This window comes from Hemicordylus capensis, chromosome 6 (genome assembly GCF_027244095.1).
Source record: "Hemicordylus capensis ecotype Gifberg chromosome 6, rHemCap1.1.pri, whole genome shotgun sequence".
NCBI lineage: Eukaryota > Metazoa > Chordata > Lepidosauria > Squamata > Cordylidae > Hemicordylus > Hemicordylus capensis.
In genome coordinates this window covers 103,724,573-103,748,050 of record NC_069662.1, presented here as the reverse complement: position 1 = coordinate 103,748,050, position 23,478 = coordinate 103,724,573, and the positions used below count along the sequence as shown (strand labels likewise).

The 23,478-nt window shown below is 40.1% G+C and overlaps 1 protein-coding gene and 1 long non-coding RNA gene across 3 annotated transcripts in view; both read right to left on the bottom strand.

The window, feature by feature from the left end:
* The window catches only part of TOPAZ1 (testis and ovary specific TOPAZ 1), an 87,140-nt gene extending 78,815 nt beyond the window's left edge, over positions 1 to 8,325 (bottom strand). The window contains exons 1-3 of one of the 2 annotated variants that reach the window (XM_053262755.1): positions 6,013 to 8,325; positions 2,660 to 5,057; positions 291 to 352 (exon numbers count right to left, since the gene is read on the bottom strand). In XM_053262755.1, the coding sequence (XP_053118730.1) occupies positions 291 to 352; positions 2,660 to 5,057; positions 6,013 to 7,516 (3,964 nt within the window). In that variant the 5' untranslated portion in view covers positions 7,517 to 8,325. The remainder of the gene's footprint in view (positions 1 to 290; positions 353 to 2,659; positions 5,058 to 6,012) is intronic. The other variant, XM_053262756.1, reaches the window with a different exon arrangement.
* A 3,535-nt stretch (positions 8,326 to 11,860) lies between these two features.
* Positions 11,861 to 23,478, bottom strand: part of LOC128331581 (uncharacterized) — a 163,387-nt gene continuing 151,769 nt past the window's right edge. Inside the window, exon 3 of the long non-coding RNA XR_008310358.1 lies at positions 11,861 to 12,306. This is a non-coding gene — a long non-coding RNA (uncharacterized LOC128331581). The remainder of the gene's footprint in view (positions 12,307 to 23,478) is intronic.

The following is a 23,478-nucleotide window of genomic DNA, read 5'->3' as shown; positions in this document are numbered from 1 at the left end:
TAGGGAAGGTCCAGTTGTGATGGGATACTTTTAAGATTCTCTTGCTGGAGGATATGGACAAGCTGCTTGTGTGTTTCACACCTACCACTTGTGCATTCAACCTCTACCTATCTTGACGGGTAAAACTGGACTGAGTACCATGGTGTCAAAGGGACTAAATGCATCTCTGGGACAGAGAATGGTTCTTTCTCCACTAGAAGTGGTGAAAATCTAGAGAAAACCAAATGCCATTTTATTACCAATTTTAGATTTTTTCAGGCTTTTCCCATTTTAAAAGCTCCTATTCTTACCTCTCTTCAAAGAAATACAGCCATCTGTGTTCATTGTTCCATAATCCTGAATGGGACCCTCTCTGTAAAATAAAATTTCCCACGTCAAGGTGAAGGGAAAAAAGTAAGCTTGCTAAATCAAAGGCATATTAATCTAGCCTTTGTGTCTACTTTTCTCTGTACCACAACCACCTTCAAAAATTCGGCTCTTAGTGTTTTGTCTTTACATTTCTCTTTCTGCTTAGGCTGTGGCAGCCAAGTTTCATGGGAGTTTCTCCACTTATAGTAGTTCATTATAGGAGACTCATAACTAGAAAGCCAAGCTAAAAGGTGTCAAGGGTGTCAGAATCAGAGGCAAATGCCCTGGCAGAAGTATACACAGACTTAATTGTATTCTGTTCTTCAGCCACCTTGCAGAGAAAGAGCCAACCAAGATAGAAGTAGGAAGTTGACAGAAAAAGGAATGTGCATTCAAGGACAGTTGGAAATCTTTTAAAACAATAGGAACACGAAGAAAAGAGATTGGAAATTGTGGTTTCTCTAAGCTGCTGCAGTTCTTCAGATGTTAGGTCAACTTTGGACCTTCTGAAGTACGGGGTTGTTCTGGCCAAGGACAGAAGAGGGCAGTTCCCTTGGGTGGTGAAAAAAGGACTCTTACAGCCCAGTCAAAGCTATAAAGCTTGAGTAATGTCAGGGATGTATACAAAATATTCTCGTGGAGGCTACTGCTATTCTTCTTGCTAATTTCTTCAAGTATTCCCTTCTCACATAAAGTTATTTTAGTATGCTAGTCTATTTTTCACAAGACTTTCATCTATTTAAGTTCTAGAATTTGAATAAAAGTCTAGATTTCATTTCTGACTCTAAAGCAAACAAGTGGCAAAAGTAGCATTTTAACTACAAAAATGAATTTGAGAATTACATATCTAAGACTCACTGAAACTGAACTTAAAAAGTAAGATCAATCATAGTTTTGCAATTCAAGTTTTAAAATTGAGGCCCACATGCAAATGATCAAATATAACTCATCTTGTATTAAACATACAACTGGTTCAAGCTAAGATGTACTTAATTGGTTAGCTATCAAATAACCAATTTTGTTTTCTTGTTGGCTAACTTTCTTGTATTCTTCCAATGATAAACACAAAATGAGACATTAGAATTCACAAAAGGTCAGGCATAAGTTTCAGACTGGCAGTTACTGAGTCACTCACTTTTACTTACACAACATAGCATGCAGAAGATGGCTTATAAATTATGTGCTGTGTACTCTGTCTAAATGCTTAAGTGAAAAGTGGCACAAAATGAGTGTAGATAACCTAACACTCATTTTAATATAACTATAGTTCTATAACTATGCCAGGAAAACATATTCATGTTTGGCTAACCAAAAAAAAACCTGACTTCTGGATACATAACAAAATAAAGTTCAGCTAAATAAGCTGCAGGTGGAGGGAGCTAATATTTGATGCTTTATTACAGCTATATAGAAAACAATTCCTAAATACTAAGAACTTTCTTTAGAAAGAAAACAATTTCAATAATTCTAATAGGCTATTATTCATTTGACTCCCAATTTTAAAATACTTTTCTGAAATGCCCCCTCCATTTTGAGCCCATTTGATCTTGAGCTGTCTTTTGTAGTCTGGGCTTCTACTTTATAACTGATTTAATATTTATATTTCGTACGGAAGAAAAATAAAAGCTAAAATAACAGCCAGGCATGGTGCAAGCCTGTAATCTCAGCTACTAGGGAGGTGGAGGCTGGCAGATTGCTTGAGCTCAGGAGTTCTGGGCTGCAGTGGGCTATGCCAATCAGGTGTCCACACTAAGTTGGACATCAATATGGCGGGAGCCGGGAGGAAGTGTTCCCTCTAAGATGTGCGTGTGCGCCCACACATTTTTGGATGTCCGCTCAGTTAATTTTAGATCCCACTCTGGTTGAACCAGGAAGGCCCCATGCTGCATGCATGCGTGCACATACTGCCTTGATATTACCACCCAGAACAAAATTCATCCCACACACAGATGAAAAGAATTAGAAAGAACACTGGCCAGGGGCAACCAGGTTGCCTAAGGAGGGGTGAACCAGCCCAGGTCAGAGACGAAGAATGTCAAGCTAAAATAATCCATCATTGGTAATCACTAGTTTATCATTGGTAATCAAATAGTTCATGACTTATTTGTGGCAATAAGACACTTAACTCAAATTCTAAATTGGAGAGGCTTAAGATTTAGAAGACAATCCAATTGCTAGGAATTGTTCATCCTCCTAGAACTCCCCCTTGCAAGCCCACTGAAGTTAATTGAGCTTTAAGGACAGAACTTAAGTTTATTAGGATTCAATTAACCCATTACACAAACTTTTACAGAAAATTAAGCATCCCTACCTAGGGCAGCATTTCAAATGCCTACTCTTTTGAAGCTGAGAAGATTCCGATTCCAACTCCAGTTTTTCTTTTGAGATGATGCTGGTATTCAAGTGATTTTCAGTAATATGCTCCTTTGTGCTTGTGGCTTTCTGTTCATCTATATCTCCAAACAGATCAGGGTCATCCTGAATTACATCAATCACAAGGATGTCATCTTCATAAGCCTGAAGAATGTCTGCATGAAAGTTACCTTTATACTGTGTAAAGTTTTTGCTGTAATTATCTTTCTTAACTTCTGATGCTACAACAGAGTCCAGCATTTGTTTCTCTATATATCCAGTACTCAAGATGTCAGGACTATCTTTCAAAGTTGATGATTCTAGCTCACTCTCATGAAAAGCCTCTACATCTTCATTACAAGTACTTCTCTCTTTAGACAGGCATTCAGGAACATCACTGACAGATATGTCTGCATGCTCCTCTAGTTTAGTTACTGTAGTATCATTAATGTGCTTAGAGTAGAACCAATGCCCAAAATTAACATCAGATGATGTCTCCTTAGTTGTGGCTTTCTTTACAGAAGCAAAAGTATCTTTTAGAATGTCCAAAGAATTGTAGATCTCTTTTTTTAATGATTTAGCACATTCTGCTTTTCTAGATTCACTTTTATCCTTAAGTAAAGGAATTTTGAAGTTTGAGAGGTTCCTTGTGTTTAATGATTTCAGTAATTGTTCTTGTTTGGCAAGGTACATCACATTTGTCTGTCTTTTATTGTTGTGTACAAGCGGACCATTTTGGACATGCATTGAAATATTTCTCTTTACTAAACTTCCTTTAACATCTTTCACTGATGAATATGAAAACATTTTAGATTTCTTTGTCTTTTTAGTGCTTAAAGATGTGCACTGTTTAGGGTCTTCCATATCCACAGAGGCAAGTCTATTCTCATTACCAGTAGCCCTGCACATATCAAGTAGAGATCCTGAAGTTAGCATTTTCTCAGGAAGTTCTGTTTTACAATTCATTAACTTATTCTCAGAAGCTTTGCTAGTATTTGACAATGGCTTACAGAACTCCACTTGCTCAGAGTTCACAACTGAATCAGTGCCTCTTAAAAACCCTCTTTCCAAGTCTGATGCATGATTCTCACCAATCCATATGGAAGTCCTAGCACATGATTCATGGGGCCAATTATTTTTACCAGAAATTGGTACTACTCTTTGACAGCTGAATAGCTGCAATTTCCTCTCAGGTTTACTTATTGTTTTTTCTTTCGGCATTCTTTTTTCTCTTTTTATACAGCAAGCTACATTGTTGTTGCAACTAGTGATTTTTTCACTTGCCAATGTCTCCCCTATAGAATAAACATCTACGTTATTGCTCATGTCAGTTTGTGTTTCTATGCTCTTTGACTCAAGAACATACTTTTCTCTGTTAAGAACTCCAGATTTCTCAAAGCCACTGTCATGGTATGGGACAATGTGTGCTTCACCACTCACTTTCTCACTGCCAGACAACTTATCAAGTTGATGTTGAGGCTTTAGGGCATGCTGTTCCAGTAGGAAATTAGGTGTATGATCAAATATGGATAAAGAAGCAGTTTCATTATAGTTTATTTTTTCTGAAACTATCGAAGAATCTGCTGTAGTAGTTTTAGCACCTATCTGCAGTTCATATGTTTCAGTATTTATGTTTTTAAGAACATTCTCTGCTGCTTTTTCCAGGTCCTCAGACATTTTTATCTTTTTTCTTGATTTTTTAAAATCCATACACCACTTATTCTCCCTGAATCGCTTTTTTCCATTTGAACATCTTGAGGAGTTCTTATTGTGGCACATTCCTTTTTCAACCAATATGGTTTTTTGCACAAGTGATCTTTCAGCTTGCACTATGTTAGGGCTACTATTCAAATCATTCTGTCCCATGCCCCTGCGAGAAGAACGAACTTCTCTCTGACCAAGTGCAACATTTAGGGATTCACAATGAAGTTTGCAGCTTTGGATGTTCTCGTCATTTGTATGTTTTATCAGTGCTTTAATATAATGGCAGTCTAGCAATCTTACAATGGGATTCTTTTCTACTCTGCATGGCAAGGTATTATTCTTAGCAAGACATCTGGGTTTTTCATCCTGGTGCACTGCGAATGTGTTCTTTTCTGCTTTCCTTTCAGTTACTTTTATATCCAAAACCTGTGGACATCTGGCATTTGTAACAGGAGAAGAGGTGGCATCACAACATATTGTAGCTTCCTTCCCAGAACAAGAGCTAAGAGGACCCTTGCATTCAGCCTTATCTGGTTTAGATAGTGGAAGACTTTGCTCTGGCAGATTTTGTATAGTGCAGTCATGAGACGTACTCAGATCAGTCTCTAGCAGTTTTTCATGCTGTATGCGCAAAACTTCTAGACTTTGCTCACCTAATTTTAAAAAAAAAGTTATTTAATACAAGTATTCTATCACCAAAAATAATATGCATTTCTTTAAAAGGCCTTTATAAACAGTACTCTTTAATAATAGTAAGCATATCAAATAGCTTTATAGATCTAAAAAGCCAATTTTTATTTACTAATTAGGACAGCAATATTTTTTAACCAGATAAAATATTTCCTTCGTAAGAAATGTTGAAAATTTGCTATTTTAACAATCATGCATACATACACAGAATGCTGAACCAGCTGCAGTATCTCAGCAATTAAAAATCATACATAAAAATAATGTACTGCATATAATTACACACTTAATAAAGTAGAATATGTTCTCTCAAACATATTCATGAAGTATAATCAAGCACACCTGAGGTAATGGGAGTTTTAATTCAAATTTTGTCACTCTTAGTGCCCCCTCTATTTTCTAACACAATCGCTACTTATACAGCACTTTGCGGAACATACCCTTGCAAATATCTATAAAAACATCTGAAACTGAAGCAAATCAAATTGTTTCATCAGTTTAATTTTCACAAAGTTAAAATTGTGGTATTCCATATTTTTCCTAGTCAAAACAAATTTAAAGATTAAGGAACTAAACTACTAACAGTTTAATGGCTTCATACCAACACAGTAAGCAGCACTCCCTAGTACTGACTATTTTTCATTCTGTGTTACAGATTACTTTTAAGCATGAAAATTTCTCTCTCCTGCAAGGAGAAAATTGCTTTGTGAAACGTTTCAACAAAAGCTATGATGGTGTCTAGTTTATCAATTTTTGTTCACATTGCCCCAAATTGGGGGAAAAAGTTTACTATTTTTAATTAAATTTGAAAAGGCAGTAAAATTAGCTGATTCAGACAATTATCAGAAAATTGGTGGGAAGCAACAGATGTCCAAATGTAAGACAACAAATATACAGAGAATAGGGAATAAGTGTCCTTACTAGATGCTTTGACCTTTATTTTTAGCTCAGTTGAAGTCACAATTTCACAATTTCCACCTGTCTGTTTCTTACAACTACCCTCTACTCCGGTAATTAACGGCTCTTTGGTAAGTACAGAATCTATCATTTGTCCTATAGCCATTTTTTTCTTCAGGCTCCCTTGTCTCAGTTGCTTGCACCCAGGAGTCTCTGTAGTAACAGACTTTTCAAGTTTCCAGTACAGCTTCTCATCATCATTTTCACACATCTTTGATTTTAAAAAAGCTCGAGTTATTCTCTGTCTCCCCTCTTCTGCAGTGCATCTGCACTTTTTACTATCTTTTAGATTAGCTAGACACACCAATAATTGTCTGCTATTTTGTTTCGGAGCCTCTACATCCTGAGATTTTGTTGAAGCCACTGCAGTGGAAGACTCTCTTTTTCTCAAGGCTCTTCCTGATTCCTGAGGCTCTACCAACCAGGCTCTCTCACCTAGATGTTCTGTCTCTTCCACAGAGTTACCATTTGGCAGGTTTGGGACTGAGGATGATCTAATCTTCACTGTGTTTGCTTTGCTCTCAGGAGCAAAGCTTTGCGGTTGTGATTTACAGCAACTAATATTCCTCTGCTTTCTTTGACATTTCTGAAGGCTTACACTTTGGACACATAACTCTGACTTAGAGGATAAGCACTTCCTCTTTTTCCTTTGCCTTTTGCCCCGGCTCTTAACAGTCTTCTGCTCTAGCCTCACAGGCTTAGTTATCTCTCTCAAGTACAATGATTTCTGCAGAGGTTCTGGTTTTGAGGCAGAACAGCTGCTGCTGCTTTTCTGCAGGCTCCCTATTACTTCAGGAGTTTTGAGCCCTACTAAGCAACCTTTTTCCCCTGTTAGATTTTGAACTTCCTTGCTAATCTCTGATTTTATGAAGATGTGCCTTTTTCTTAAGCCTTTTGCTTTCTCCATGCAGCTGTGGGTATTTAGTTCAGGTTCAAGCAAACAGCTAATACAATTTTTCTTTAGGGTTATGTCTTTTCCATAGGATCCCATTTCCAATGAGGAGCTACCTCTTCTTTTCTTTCTAACCTTTGAAGCTAATTCACCTTGCAAAGTAACTCTAGAAGAAACATGATTTTGCTGTCTCCCCCTATTCTGGACAGTCATTTCTGAATCACTTCCTTCCATCAAGATGTTCTCCAATTTTATATCCTCAGCACTCTTTGCCCTTGTTTGACAGCCCACTGCCTTTGTAGCCTTTTTTCTACCACCTCTCCCCCATCCCCTTCTTTTAGTGACAAGTCTGTTCTGTTGCAGTTTCACCCCAGAATTAGGAATGAGTTCCTCTGTTAAATTACTAGGCTGCAGCAGAGGCAGCAAAGAGAAGGATTGTTCTGTGTGTCTGTTTGCATCTGTATATGGACCATCTATAGTAGATGCTGGTTGCCCAACTTGGGCTTCCATCCCCACTTCTGGGAACAGACAAAGTGAAGTTTGGTCCTGCTTACTCTTGTGACCCTTCTGTACCATTCTTGGGGAAAAGGATGGGCAGAATGCTTAACAATAATACCCCCAAAAAGAACTTTTCCTACCAATGCACTCTTATCAGCTAGAAAAAAACAATTATAATTTTTTCTAGAACCTTGCCCTAAGTTACGATGCGCCAAATCAATACCAGGATAAACACACTATCCTAGTTTAAAATGATTAGGAAAAAGAGAGAGAGAAAAACTCTAGGCTTCCTCTTAACGTGTCCCAATGAAGTTCAAACTTAGCAAGTTTTTAAAATAATGTTTCTTCCAAGACCTCTAAGGCTTTTGCATGAGGAAATCACACCAGCGACAACAATTCTTCCAGGTTCTGTCAAGAACACACTAATAGTGACACAAATCAAGAGCCAAAAGCAGCTGAGCTGCCTGCTTCACCCCCGCCTTCTCGGGATTTTAAATGCTAAACCGTTTTAGGGGAATCCAGGTAGGGACTTGCAAGCCTCCTCCCCTAGCAGCACCCACCCTGTTGCCTACACAAGCCCAGTCTCTATTTAGCATTCTTTCGAAGCGACACTTCCAGGAGTCTGAACAACATTACTAGACCCTACACCGTCCTATAACAAAATTGTGAAGGCCACACTCTGAAGAAGACGCCTCCCTCCGCCAATGGCAAACAGACTTCCCTTCCCCTCAACAGTTATTTCTATGCAACGCCGTCACGGCAGGCCTAGGCAAAAAACAACAACCCCTGGACATGCTGCTCCTCTCCCCACCCGAGTCGCGCGCTCTCCCAGTCCCAAGACAGGACTATCTAAACCAACCAGCCTTCTCTTCTTTCTACCCTTGCAAACTCACACTCTCCAGGAGGCGGAACCGGCAGACCTTGTGGCGTAAATTAGCGGCAAGGGGGCGTTGGCAAAGGCTGCTGCACGCAGGCGCCTCAGAGAGAGACGCGATAGGAAGGCGGCCGAAGCAGTCGTTTTTCCTCACGCGCGGAGGGGGGTGTGTGAGCCGTGCTGGTGAACGGACGGCGGGGAAAGCTTGGTTGCTTGCTAGCACGCCACGCGCACGCTCCCGCGCTTCGGTAGGGTAGAAAAGGGCTGCAGAGAGATCTCTGGCCTCGGCTGCACACTTCAAAGCCTCGCTCATGGCTTGAGCCAGGTTCTTGTGCGAAAAGAGAGATAGGCGTAGCTTTCCCGTTCCTAGCGTATTTGCAAAGAAAATGCTCAGTCTTAAGAAGCTGGGGGTGGCAGGGAGCTGCAAAGTGGCGCGTGGGGATTTGTAGCCTTTGTCAGGAACACGACCCCCCCCCACTTCATTCCTCCTGTATTCAAAACGACCTCTGCGAGTAAAGGGCTCTGTGTGTGTGAGAGAGTGTGAAGGGCTTCCTTTATAGCTAGTACGTCTTTCCTTGCTTAAGAGAGGCTTAAGTTCTGAAAAGAGCGTTGCTAATACTTTAAGATTGCATGAGGAGCGCAGGTGGTTGACTGGGAAGCCCACTTCTTAAGCCAAACGTGTGCAAACTGCACTGGTTAAGTCTTCCTCGGTGGGGCGGGATAAGTATCCTGGCACGTGCTCATATACCTGTGGCAGTCCCCTTTTCAGACTGGTTGCTCTATAATTTTATTTTCTGGGGAAATGGCCTTAAGTGTTGGGTAATTGATAACACAAGCGTTTCCTAGAGTCCGACGCTCCCACCCACACTTGAAGGCTTTTGTTGTAACTTTGTGGTATTTGGACGAAGCTGGTCCAGTGATGATTGGTTGATTAGCGCCACCTGGATAGGTCTTCAAGAGCAACGGACATCTCATGTTTGCTGGAAAAAGAGCTTGCACAAGACCTCTGAGCTGCGCTTCGAGTATTTACTTAGAGTACGAGTAGTAGTAGTAGTTCTTTTATTGCAGCTATAGGCCAAACAGATACTAGTATTTACTGAGCCAGTGTGGTGTAGTTAGAATGCTAGATTTTAACACTTCAGGAACTGAGAGGCACTCTTTTATGGGAACCGGAAAGTAGTCCAAATCAAGAGTAGGAGTGTGTGCAGGCAGGCAAACAAGACATATTCTCAAATATGATTTATTGGCCCAAGTATTGTTGAAAATGCACTCTTCAGTTAATGGCTGCAGCAAATATTCACGCTCCAAACATGGGAAGAAAGTGACCATTAACACCTGTTCTTTAACAGTTGCATATTCATTTATGCAATATACCTCAAGCATGTTCCATTCTTTTCTTTTCTTTTTGCAATTTTATTCAGTTTAGTCACCACCATAGAATAAAAGAGAATAACCCCATGTATACCTCCCTGAGTTTCTTGGAGGAAGGGCAGGATACACATGTGCTAAAAGTATGTATCTTACACTAACTATCTAGCATCATACATACCATTTCTTCATCTATAGTGGAACCTTTCTATGTAGTCACTAAGAGTTGACACTGACTTGACACCACTTAATAGTGGAACAGTAATGAATTGTCTAGACAATATTTTCTTAAGAAAGTGTATAAGCCACACAGCACAAGGCTCCTGGGGTGGCATATATTTTAAAAGATACCATTAAAATAAATGTTGGCTGCTAACACTCATTTGGGATTTGTGGTTTATCACATTGATCATATATGTTCTAATCTAGTCTCTTCTTTCACAACCCTGATCTCACTATATTTTGTATAACCTCATGGTCACCTGTGAGCTCACTGGGATCTTAACATTTATATTGGTAATAGCTACATTGTGCTAGGTTTGGGAATTAGAGATCTATAAACTCATGCATGGTGTGGAGAAAGCTGATAGAGATTTTTCTCCCTCTTGCATAACACTAGAACCAGGGGTCATCCCATGAAACTGATTGTCAAGAAATTTAGGACTGACAAAAGGAAGTACCTTTGTGTGAATTCCATCAACCTATGAAATTTTCTGCCACAAAATGTGGTGATAGCCAACAGCCTGAATGACTTTAGGCAGGAGCGTAGCAAGGTTGAGGTGGGCCCAGAGACAAGATTTTAAAATGGCCCCCCCTCAATGAAGCTCAGCTCATGAAGTAAAGAAATCTTAAATGAGGCTGAATAGTGGTAACAAAAAGCATAGTAAAATTTATATATCTATATCTATCTATATAACCTATGTGCCACAATAGAACATCATCCTAAATTATTTTTTTAAAGGTTTTGTAAATTGTGGACGATGCAAGTCATTTAATGGTACTAGAGAAAGACATGCTGTTCTGGTAGCTCCAGGTCTTAACACTCACATCAATTTTGGAGGATGAATACAACTGAAGGAAGCCCGGGCGGGTGCGCGGCTGGGGGAGTCCGTCATGTTACTTGCCTCTGGGGGCCCCCCAAGGCAGTGGGCCCCCAGACAACTGTCTCTCCTTGCCCTATTATAGTTACACCCCTGGCTTTAAGAGGGGTTTAGATAAATTCATGGAACATAGGTCTATCAAGAGCTACTAGTCTGAGAGCTATAGGCCTCAGACAAGATGTATTTTGCCAGCCTCAGAGGCAAGATACCTTGAATTACCAGTTGTAGGGGAGTAGTAGCAGCAGGAGAGAGGTCTTTCCCTCAGCCTGTGGGCTTCCCAGAGGCATCTGGTGGGCCACTGTGAAACAAGATGCTGAACTAGATGGGCCTTGGGCCTGATCCAGCAGGGCTGTTCTAATATGCAGGCAAATATATGCTTGGCTACCGTAAGCTGCTTCAAACAAGTTTACTCCTGTCTCCCTCCCTTGCCTTCTCCCCTCCTCTGCTAATAAAGTGTTGTTTTTTGGATAAAAGGGAAAGCAGATGAACATATGATAAACCAAATGGCCAGGCTAGCTGATGGTTGTTCTACAAAATAGTCTCTTCAGGCTTTGACAATTGTATAGTCAGCTCATAATTACAATGTTGTTTTGCTATTATGAAGTGTGTTAGTTGTTACGTGTGTGCTAATCTTTTAAGGGTAAGAGTTAAGAGGTTAAGAGTTAAGACCCTTTGAGCACTGAGACATGTACAAAGCAGCTATAATCAACACACCTTTAAAACCCAGTATCTAAGGTAGATGAGCCCATATATTTTTACAACAGTCTTTTCCCACTACAATGTATACACCTCACATTTTTATCTTACCTTTTTCTCCAAGGAACTAAGAGCAGTGCACAAGGTTCTATCCCTCCAATTCTATCCTCACAACAACCCTGTGAGGTAGGAGGCTGAGAGACAATGACTAGCCCAAGGTCCCCCAGTAATCTTTTATGGCTGAATGGGGATCTTAACCTGGGACTCCCCAGCCCTAGAGTCTAACTACACTGACTAGTAATTAAGATGGGTGATGAAATTGTGATTTCCTGAAATTTTGACTGTTGTGAGTGCAGTGTTGAATAATCATACAACTTCAACAACCTGTGTTCAGATTATTTTTACTTAAAGAATTCCTCCAAAATGTCTTAGTCTGCCACTAGATGGTGCCATACTGGTGTGCCATGTGGAAGTTTACTCTATGAGCCATAGTGTGTACTTCAAAATCCAACCTTAATTTAAAAAAAAAAAATGCTGTATTCTCATTATGCATCTGTACACAGATGCATAATTAGTACTGTGAAATTTAGCTCCTTTTTAACAGTGTTTGTAAATCAGGATATATAGTGTCTGTATCTATATGGTCTCTGTATGTATTATATGTAGCCATTATATTGTGTGGGAATCCATGGTGCTGAAATTGCTGGTTCTTGTCTACTTAGCAGAGCTTTTTAAGGACTGGGATCACTTTCTGCTTTATGAATCACCACTGTTTATTTAGTTCAGAGAGAGATCCTTTCTTTGAATTCCACCAACCTGGGAAGTGAAATCTGTAAGGAAACAGAACAAGGATTTCACAATTTTATTTGAACAAAGTTTTATGGAGAAAGTGCTGGATACTGCTGCTTGCCTCGGAAATTAAGTCTATGCTTAGAAATGCTTAGAAACACTAATCCTAGTAGAAAGATGGATTTAGTGTCTGAACAGAGAGAATGGAAAGGGGTTCAATACTGTCATCATTAGCCTACTTTCCAGTAGGCATATGAGATCAACTGACATTCCGTGCATGTTTCTGTCCCCCACCCCTGACCATCAACTTCGCAATGCCTGGAGCAATATGAACGAAATCTGGTACAGTTGTAGGGACACATAGGGACACCTCAACAGCGTGGTTTGTGATTATGTCATCCACCCCAATTCAAGATGGCAAACACGTAAACATTTGAGGCACAAGTGGGCTAACTTCTGGGCCGCCTAATCGATTTGAACCATATTTGTTACTGCTGTATGGACACATAGGGATACCTCAATGGCATGGTTTGTGATAATGTCATCCACCCCAATTCAAGATGGCAGATGCATAAATGTTTGAGGTGCAAGTGAGCTAACTTGTGGATTGCCTAACTGATTTTAACCAAATTTGGTACAGTTGCAGTGAGTGACACATAGGGACACCTCAGTGGTGCTGTTTGTAATGATGTCATCCACCTCAATGCAAGATGGTGGATGTGTGAACCTTTGAGGCACAAGAGGGCTAACTTGTGGACTGCCTAACCAAACTGAATACAATTTAGTACAGTTGTAGTGAGTGACACACAGGGACACCTCAACAGCTGGTTTGTAATTCACCCCAATTCAAGATGACGGATGAGTGAACGTTTGAGTGGGAACCAATTTGCAGGTGAGAACCAAATTTGGTACAGTTGTAGGGACACATCAAACGCAGTTTGTGATGATGTCATCCACTCCAATTCAAGATGGCAGACACAAACCTTTGAAGCACAAGTGGGCTAACTTGTGAATTGCCTAACTGGTTTGGACCAAGCAGGGGTGTAGCTAGGGGACTGGGGGCCCTTGTTTGCCCCTCTCCCCGGTGGTCCGTCAGAGTGAGGGAGATAATGAGGAAAATGAGGGGTGGGGTGGTACTGAGGGGGGCCCTCAGAAGCTGGGGGGCTCTGGTTCTTTGAACCCATCCACTCAACTATAGCTACACCTCTGGGACCAAGTTTAGTCCAGTTGTAGGGACAGTGAAAGGGAAGCAGGCAGATTAGTTCTTTCTGTTTCCTCCTTCAACTTGAGTGTTCAGTTCCGGGTGATACTATCAACAGAATGGCAGAAGTAACTGCATACAACATAAGGTTCCACTTTAATAGTCGAGTATTTAGTCACTTATATCTTCCAACAATCTAAAAAGCATGATATAATACTAAATGTTAAAAGGACGTCATTTGTTATTTCAGTCCTTACAACATATTATGTGGATGGCCACTATTATGCCCATATTATAGATAGGAGGTTGATACTGAGGGAGAACAGCTTGCACAAGAACACCCTTGGCTTATCTGAGACATTCATATTCTAGCCCATGTTCTTTATGACAGTGCCATGTGCATTTCCAGATGGGCAATAAGAAGCATACCCTTATCTTGTCTTATTTAATAGTTGCTGATATTACTTTGTGGTATTTTCCTGGACTTTAATCAGACATTCTGAAATTCACTTTTAAAGTCAAATCTAACTACAGTTTTAAAATACTGCCATGGTGCTGAGTATTAGCTTTCTCCACAGAGGCTGTTTACACAATCATTAGTTTCTTCCTTTGCCCATTTCTGCCATAGACACTGGACCTTTGTAGGGATGCTCATGTTCGGAGCTGCAGAACATCCCTCCCAGCAGCACAGCAAGCTACCATTTATTTTTAATTGCTCCCCACAGTGGAGGCCAATTAAGGATGAAGACAGCAGGGTAAGGATCACTCTCAAACCCTTTGAAGGGCACAGTCTAAGCATTTGCTTTGCCGGAAGGCTGCCATTAACACATTTGTGCAAGAATCAAACACTTGGATGGACACACTCTGTAGGGTCAAGTGCAATACAGTTTTACTTCAAATATGTTTTACTGCAGATGGCAACAAAAGTGACAGAATATCACCCCTAGGGTTATACATGTTGAAAATTAGATTTATGTTCTTTATCCCTCCCTGTTTCAGCAGGAAACACCTGCTGTTGCAGCTCTGAGACCTCTTTCCTTATTTTCTTTTCAAATATCAGGTTTCCATAATAGAGTAAGATGCTTTGGACAGGGAATGGTGTATATATACAGTATGTCGTTTTTGATGTTATGGTAAAGAACGGGATTTATTGGCTCTAATATTTCTGTTCAGCTCTTGAACCTTAGAAATATAATGGCCATTCTCTTCCAAATCAAACACCACCGCCAACACACACACACAGCATTTGCTCAATCCAATGGAATTATAATCTATTTAAATCTAACTTTGTTTTGATTGGCTTGTGAATTGAAACCACTTCAGGTTTAAATAGAAAAATGTGTGCAATATATAGTAAATTTGGAATGTTAGATTTATTCTGGTTATAATTAATTTTCCTTTACAATCTGTCTACACAGGAGAGAGTCTGAATACATTAAACTATTGCTGATTACTCGATGAATAGATTAAACCACTGTTGATTACTCTACAATGAGTTTCAAAGAGCTTGTGACTTTAAAACTTCTTCACTTCACAGCAGGAATCTTCTAAACTTTTCTTGTAGAAAAGCTAACAGGCTCAGTTTGTTCACTTCCCACCAAAACTGTCACATAAAATCGTTAATGTGAAATTTCATGGAACAGTGTGAATTATACAGTAGTTAGAAGAACCTCCTGCATATTGTTTTGCTTAACAAACAAAAAAATCTGTGTTGCTCATTGTGATCTACTTTAAAATAACTACATTTTAAAAAGTGAATAAGTTATACATCATTATTCTTCTTTAAATTTTAAAGTGGTCATTTTTGTTATCCTACTTTTCAGTAGGCTTATGAGATTACCCGACATTCTGTGTGTGTGTCTGTCTGTCTGTCTGTCTGTGTGTACATCCCCCTCTATCAGCTTCTCAATGCCTGGACCAGTATGAACCAAATTGGGTACAGTAGTAGGGACACCTCAACGGCATAGTTTATGACAATGTTATCACCCCAGTTCAAGATGGCGGACACATAAACCTTTGAGACCCAAGTGAGCTAACTTGTGAACTGCCTAACCAATTTGAACCAAATTTGCTACAGCTGTAGGGACACATAGGGATGCCTCAGTGGCAAAGTTTGTGAAGATGTCATCCACCCTAATTCAAGATGCGGAGGCATTAACGTTTGAGGTGCAATTGGGCTAATTTGTGGACCGTCTAACTGATTTGAACCAAATTTGGTACAGTTGTAGTGAGTGACACACAGGGACACCTCAGCAGCATAGTTTGTGATGCTGTCATCCACCCTAATTCAAGATGACGGACATGTGAACATTTGAGGCACAAGTAGGCTTATGAACTGCTTAACCAATTTGAACCAAATTTGCTACAGGTATAGGGACACATAGGGACGGCTCATGAGTGTAGTTTGTAATGATGTTGTCCACCCTGATTCAAGATGGTGGACATGTGAATGAGGTGAAAGTGGGAACCGATTTGGACCAAATTTGGTACAGTTGTAGGGACACCTCAAACACAGAGTTTGTGATTGTCATCTACCCCAATTCAAGATGGTGGATACATGAATGTTTGAGGTGCAGGTGAGCTAACTTGTGAACTACCTACCAATTTGGACCACGTTAAGTCTAGTTGTAAGGACAGTGAAAGGAAAATAGGCAGATTAGTTCTTACTAGAGCAACTTGTTATTGTAGCTGATTTTTGTTTGTTGCTGGAAGATACAACTTATTTGAATTTAGATCAGGTATATTTATGCATTGCCTACTTGTTTTCCAAATAACCTCTGTTTGTGGACTTATAGCCCGGTAATGTAAGTCACTCACCTATATTGGGCAGCAGTGATAAAACCCTCCTGTATTCTACCAAAAACAACCACAGGGCTCTGTGGTCGCCAAGACTCGACGGCACACTTTAATGTAAGTCACTGCATCTCAGAGCACTTCATAGGATTGCCATAAAGAGTTTCTGTGCTATTGGTAGGAACTGTAGGCATGGCAGAACTGCTGCTTTGCCCCCACCCCAACCCCTGGTCAGCACAACTGTTCCTGTGATTGGAATGAATTGAGTTGATGTTATGAAGAAAGACCAAGGATCTCTCTCTTGCTTCCTGTAATCAGGACAGGTTCATGGCAAACGGAGTGTGCCACTCTTTGTAAGACTTGAATGGACAAACAAGAGTTTGCTGGCTGGCACTTCTTTTGTAAGTTAATCACTGTCTGATGGTCGGGAGTATGTTCCTGAATGGTTCTTTTGACAGCTATTATCACCTTCAAAGGCAGTTGCCAGTAAGACTCCTGCAAATGTATGTCACATTTTTCCTGCCTTATGGCAGAGGCTCTTGGGAAGGTGTAAAATTTCTTCATCTACTCCCCTCCCCGCCCCCCCCAACCCTGGAGGTATGTGAGTGAGTTGAAAGCAGTTTCTAGCAGATAAAGCCAGAGAGAGGATTTTTAAAAGCCTAAAAAGATGCATGAGATAGCAAGAAAACTGAGGCAACTTAGAAGGTAGGACTTCTGCTCTCTGGGAATTAATGTAACCTGTTGCTGACTTTTAGGAATGTCTTGCTGTTTCCAGTTCATTTGGTGTATGTGTGTAAATAAACCAAATATTACAAAGACATCATAAATCTGCAGTGACTCTCCTTTCAAGGGATACCAGAATCCAAGGCATGCTGCAAATCCCTGGAACCTCCCACTGCTTGAGCAAGTGGGGCAACCAAGGCACTATAACAATATGAGAGAGAGAGATATATTTTTGAAACAATTTCAACCCTTGAGATCGTAAATTCTAATTCATCTTGATATCACTATAAGGTTTTTAATGCTGTTTTTTTCCCTTTTTCAATTTTGAAATGCTGGCCTTGGTCTTGAATGTGCTCTTTTACTGAAGATATGGACTTACTTCTAGAATGGTGTCTTAAATAGAATATGGAATATTCCTAAGACAGTAGTGTGGTGAGCATAAAATGCATTTGAAACCTCACTGTGACTGGAAGTGCTCCCTGTGGAGTGCCTCAGAACTCTCTCCATATGTAATCCATCTTTCTGTCTCCCACAAGCTTCCTGTATTTGACTGACAATTTGCTAAGTAGCTGGAGTCCAGTCAACAGGGAAATAATCTTTCTGATACACATGGCATTGTTTGCTAAGATAAAACAAAACTGTTAGAGACCCACTGAACTTTGGGGTCATAGTCTTTCCTCCTGTATACAATTATAGGGATAATGTTTAGAGCAAGCCATATTAGAGTGTTGAAACCATTTGACAGAATTTTAAAATAGTGTAATTCTTAAGCAATTTTATGCTACTTAAACATTTTCTATTGTTTAACAATGAGATTTGATTTTAAAAAAAAGAATAAGACTGCCTAGCAGAAATTCCAATGTTCTGTGAAGGCATGAGTTGCAACCAGGGGTACCACATTTGTTGGAGAGAATTCCTGGACACAATCATCAAAAGGGTGTGTGGACACATTTTAAAACCCTATGTTTTTTTTACTATCAAGCTGTGATTTGTTCTTTTTTGGACCTTTTCAGCTCATATAGTTTGGAAGCAGAGAACCGTTGTGTTTTAAGACCTGTTGCTCCTTGCATTTGTTCCTGCTACTCCACAAAAAAGATGCTTCCTCCTCTACAAAGAAGATGCTAAGTGGGGCCCTCATAAGACTTCAGGTGCTGCATCAGGCAATGACTATTCTAGAGAGAAATGAAAGCCCAAAAAATGCCACTAGAGGAAAGGGAGATCTATGTCTAACTACACAGCTAAACCCAGAGACCCACTACCATCCTAACTCTAGAGCAGTATTCTCTCTAAGGCATGCACACATGTGCACGGTTTTTGATGTCTGCTCAGTTAATTCCCACTCAGGTTGAATCAGGAAGGTCCCATTCTGAATACATGTGATCACACACTGCCTTAATACTGCCGCCCAGAACAAAACTCATTCTGCACACAGATGAAAAAAGTTAGAGAGAATTGCTCTAGAAATGAGCCAGAAAGGTGGGGATTGGATTTACTGATACATGTAGTGTATCAGCCTTACATATAGTGAACCAGCCTAGCCAGTCGGCAGCACTGGTGCCAGATAAAGGGCTGTAGTGATCAGACTCTGCTCCCCCAAAGAGTTAACCGGAAGTGAACCCTGTCTTGACTGACAAGCTGCTGAACTCCAGGGCTCAGCCAATCAGCACATCAGGTGGGTGGGACCTAGAGAGCTGTTGCTAGGAGTTCTTTGTTAGAGGAGGACATGTGGTCATGGAGTTTGGTTGCAGGAAAATAACTTTGCAGATCCTTGAAAGACAGGAGGGCAGGAAGCTTGAATTCTCATCTGGAGTTTGTTGAGTTCAAGGGGAAAGGGGAGTTTCGTTTAGGGAGAAGTTTGTTTAGTCAGACTTTGCATTAGAATTTATATTTCTTTGGTGTGTATGTTTTGCATATTCCTGATACTGTTTTATTATAGTTACCTGCAACATAATTGAAATAAGAAACACTAGACTACGCCCTTCCTACCTAGGGCATTGCAAAAGACTCTAAAAACATTTACATGTGCCTAAGACAACCTATTTTTGTAATCTACTAAGTATTCTTAACTGTATCTAAGAAAACAAGAAAGCCTTAGATGTAAGCAGTCTGCAGTACTTGAATAAAACTTATTTTAAAAGTTTTTTTTAATTTTTAACAAGCCTCTCTGAGTTGGTTCTTAACTCAGGGAAAGTGGGGCCAAAGGGGGACTTCTCTGGTGCAACCATGTCCTCAAATGGTCAGAAGCTATCAGTTTTCTCACCACATGTAGTCTTGCACATGGAAGGTTTTTGTACTTATCCGATAGCAAAATCAAGTGAGTTTTCCCTGCGATTCCACCCCAAGCCCAGGGAGGTTCAAGCTCTGTTGATAAAATGGGTGGTGGTGGCAGCCTTTTGAACCTACTGATAATACAGGATAGTTTTAGGAAAAGCCTAGCCAAACAGCTCAGCAGGGATGATTCAGCATTTCTTTCACTCACATGAATATGTTCTGAAACAAAGGCTTTAATCCGCTACAAGGGTAATAACATGGGCAAGTCTAAAAGAGGTCTGTGAGGTCAAAGCAGTTGATGTTGCTGCTAACTTGGCAAAGAAGCACCTTTTAATGTGGAGATTCTCTTTATTTAGCAGGGGGAGAGTAACTGGCCCTATCCACCTCAGCACAGTATCTCCAGTGACTGTTGCTGGTGTCTATCATATGTTTCTTTTTAGATTGTGAGCCCTTTGGGGTCAGGGATCATCTTATTTATTTATTATTTATCTGTGTAAACAACCCTGAGCCATTTTTGGAAGGGCGGTATAGAAATCGAATGAATGAATGAATGAATGAATGATTCATTTATAGAGCAAAATGCTGAATCTCTGGACTGGATTTCAATTGCTTTTAACTGTATATAACATTTATTTTGAAAACATATTTACAGGTAATGTATGATAATTATGTGATGTGTAGTTTACTATCTTAATCTGAAATTGATGCCACAAGTCTCAAGAATGTTGTCATTGAGTACAGTTTTTTAAATTAATCACCCCATAGCACTTTTCAGTGTCCATATCCTTTCATTCTTGTCTTCAAACATTCTTGACCTCCAGACAACTCTCTGAGTTAGGTTAGGCAGAGAGACAGTCATGTGCTTTAGGGCTAAATGGGGATTGAACATGGGCCTTGAATATGCAAACCCAACACTATCCATTGCATTATACTGCTCTTGTAATTAGCAAGCATGATTACTTAATTTTGTCTTCAGGGCTACTCGTCACTTTATTTTATTTAAGTACATCATGAAAGAAACATGCCTATTAAAGTAGATGCATAATAATAGGCAATGGTAAACAGAGCAAAAGGGAGTTGCCCATTATGCATGCAAATCTTTCTCCTTGTTGCTCTGCCTCCACAGTATGCCTCCACTGTATACTGTGTGGGAAAAGCTTTGCCCAAGCAGTCAATATAGGGGTTGAGAGACCCCAAGACTTGCCAAAATACGAAGGAGGGGATGTCACCCAATTTTCTTCCAGGTGTAGCTGATGCATATACACTAGCAGCAACTGTGCACTAACTGTTACACATCAGCCATTTTTAGATAAGTATCCCAAGAAGCTTGAAATAATAGGCAGATTCTGGCCTCTGGACTCAGTGCAATAACTTCATGTTCCAAGCCTGCTGTTGTACCCTCCTGTTTCATATATAAATTGCTGTTGCATATACGATGTGTCAGATATTAGTATGCAAAAGTGTGTGCATCAGATGATACCATATTTATCTGAATAGAAGATGACCCTGAATTTAAGATGACCCCCTTTAAAAATAGAGGTTGAATACAAGTTATACCTGTATTAACCCAAAAGGAACAACACCATGTATTTAAGATGACTCCCCAGTTTCTAACATCAAAGAACTTGTTGGCTGGGGAGTTTTGGACTCAGGTAAATACATTATTTAGAAAGAAAGAAAGACATGAAATGGAGAATGTGCTGTTCTCAGGGGTGCAACTAGGTAATTTTGGACCCTGGACCTAATGGCCTTAGCCCCCCTTCCCTTTGTAAGACAAGAAGCCCCAGAACAAGTTGCCATGCTGTGCTTGTCCCGTCCCCCTAGCTTGTTGGCTTGCTAGTTTCCTTCTCAGTATTTTTCTCCTCCCCCCCCCCCCCACACACACACTGAAGTGGAAGCTGTGGGTTGCTTCCTTCCTCTGTCAGGGTCAGGACACCAGGAGGAGATTCCTGATGCGGGGGTGGGTGGGGTGGGCTCCATTCAGAGCAGGGCCTTGGACTTGGGCCCTAAGGTCCAGTCCCAACAGCACCACTGGCTGTTCTGTTAATAAAAGCAGAAAATTCCTGGATTGCTTGTTCTTACACAAAAACCAGATAGCCAGTCACAGAACTATATAACATTGTTCATCCTAAAGTGAGTAATTTTGCATTTACACAAATGTGCATATAAACCAGCCCAGAGCTGAAAATGAAAAATGTTTGCAAATGTTTGAATATTTTAGAAAAATATTCCTAGAATATTTGGGAATTTCCTTTAAAATTAATAGCATAAGCTTTAGGAACTGCTAATTGTACTGTCTGAAAATAACGTAGGCTATTCATTTCCTTTATCCTAAATACCCAGTCACAGTTTTAATTCCTAGATATACTGTGTGTCCTTTCCAATATAATTGGACTAATTTGTCTTCAGCTGCAAGCAAGTGAACCAAGCTTCATTTAGTTAAGCAAGCTAAGCACAACGCTTTGTTGTTATTCACAGATGGGTAAATTAACCAGTTTCCTTAAGAAATGTGAATGTTTTTTTATATGATTTGGAATTCTATGACTGCCTGCAGTCCAGTTCACACTGTATAAGACTTTAAGGGGAAAAGGGGGGCGCGGTAGGAAAGCCCCTGTTCTGTATTCATTAAAATTTCATAGCTGCACACTTTATAAAGGATAAAAGCAACCCTCCCCCCCCCAAAAAAAATACAATTTCCCCTTGATTTTTCTCTCCGTGCTTTTCTTTGCAATTGGGCCTGAGCAGAATTCTCTATTTGTAGCAAATCCTTCTACAAGGATCTCTGAGCATATTTTCATGAAGTTTTTAATTAAAAATGAGCACCTTTTCTGATACGTGCCTGCCCATTCTTTATGATCACCTGATCTTTGGAGGCCCTTCTCTGGGTGCTGCCACCCACAAGGGTGCAGTGGGTGGCTACCAGGGAAAGAGCCTTCTCAGCAGTGATTCTTTGTCTATGGAATATCCTCCCTAGAAAGGTTCCCCGAGTAACTTTTTGTATTTGTTTATGTGCCAGACAAAAGCTGTCCTCTTCTGGCAAGCTTTTAATTTGTAATTGCTGCTGGTTCTTGACTTCTGCTGGCTCTGTATCAGCATACTGGCTGTTTTAATTGTTTTAGAGTTGTGTGCTTTTTTTATAGTTTTAAGAGTTTTTAATGTTTTTGTAAACTCTTTCAAAGACATTGGTCAGTTGAGCAATATATCAATATAACAAATATTTGGATTTGAGGAGGAGATGGAAATTATACATATTTTACTCTTTTCAAATATAGAGCTGTTTTATCACCATTACTCACAGCATGAGCAAAAGGGGGAATTTGCATCCCCCCCTGCTCCTGCTGCTTTTTGCATGGCATTAATGTGATGGAATTTTCCTGCATCTGTTGTTGGCTGCACCACTATGTTTCCTTTCCATGATGCAAGAGGAGGACATCTTGTATCATCGGCAACATGACTGCCATATATTTCCTTTCTGATAATTGAAAAGCAGCTTTTACAATGAGTGTATCACCATGCCAGCTTTGGCAAGAACCACAGGGTGACCTTTTTAAAACAAGTACTTCCCAAGCATGTCCAAAAAGCACTTTTTTTCACCATTTTGGGAGAGAAAATGTCCTTGATCAAACTCACTCAGCAACTGGCATGATCAGCGTTTTTTTTCTATGCATGGCTTAGATGTTCCATATCTTTATTAGTGGTAATGTTATACCTATCAACGTCAAGTCATGCTCCCATAGTGCAGTTCTCTATAGGTTCCATACATTTATTTGTTTTTTTATTATATTTATAAACCGCCTGGTATATACATCTCTAGATGGCTTACACAATCAAAATTACAACATAAAAACAAAAACAAACAAAACACTTTAATGGGGTGGGGTTGTTGTTTAAAAACCATCCACAGAGTGAAATAACTAAAATAATTTCACAGGATAAAAACTATTAAACAATTTAAAATTAATTTTAATTAAAAGCATGAGAAAACAGGTGTGGTGTGTCTTAAGGGTTTTTTAAAAAGCAATCAGAGATGGAGGAGTTGTTATTTTGACAGGGAATGCATTCCAAAGCCCTGGGGCAACCACAGAGAAAGCCTGGCCCCAAGTCCGTTGGTGGCAACCGTAACCAGACCTCCTCCTTCTGTCCATTGAAGAAAGTGCAACACTAGTTACCCCCCGGACCTCAAAAGGAGGCAGGGCATGAGAACGGGCATGAGAACCACACATTA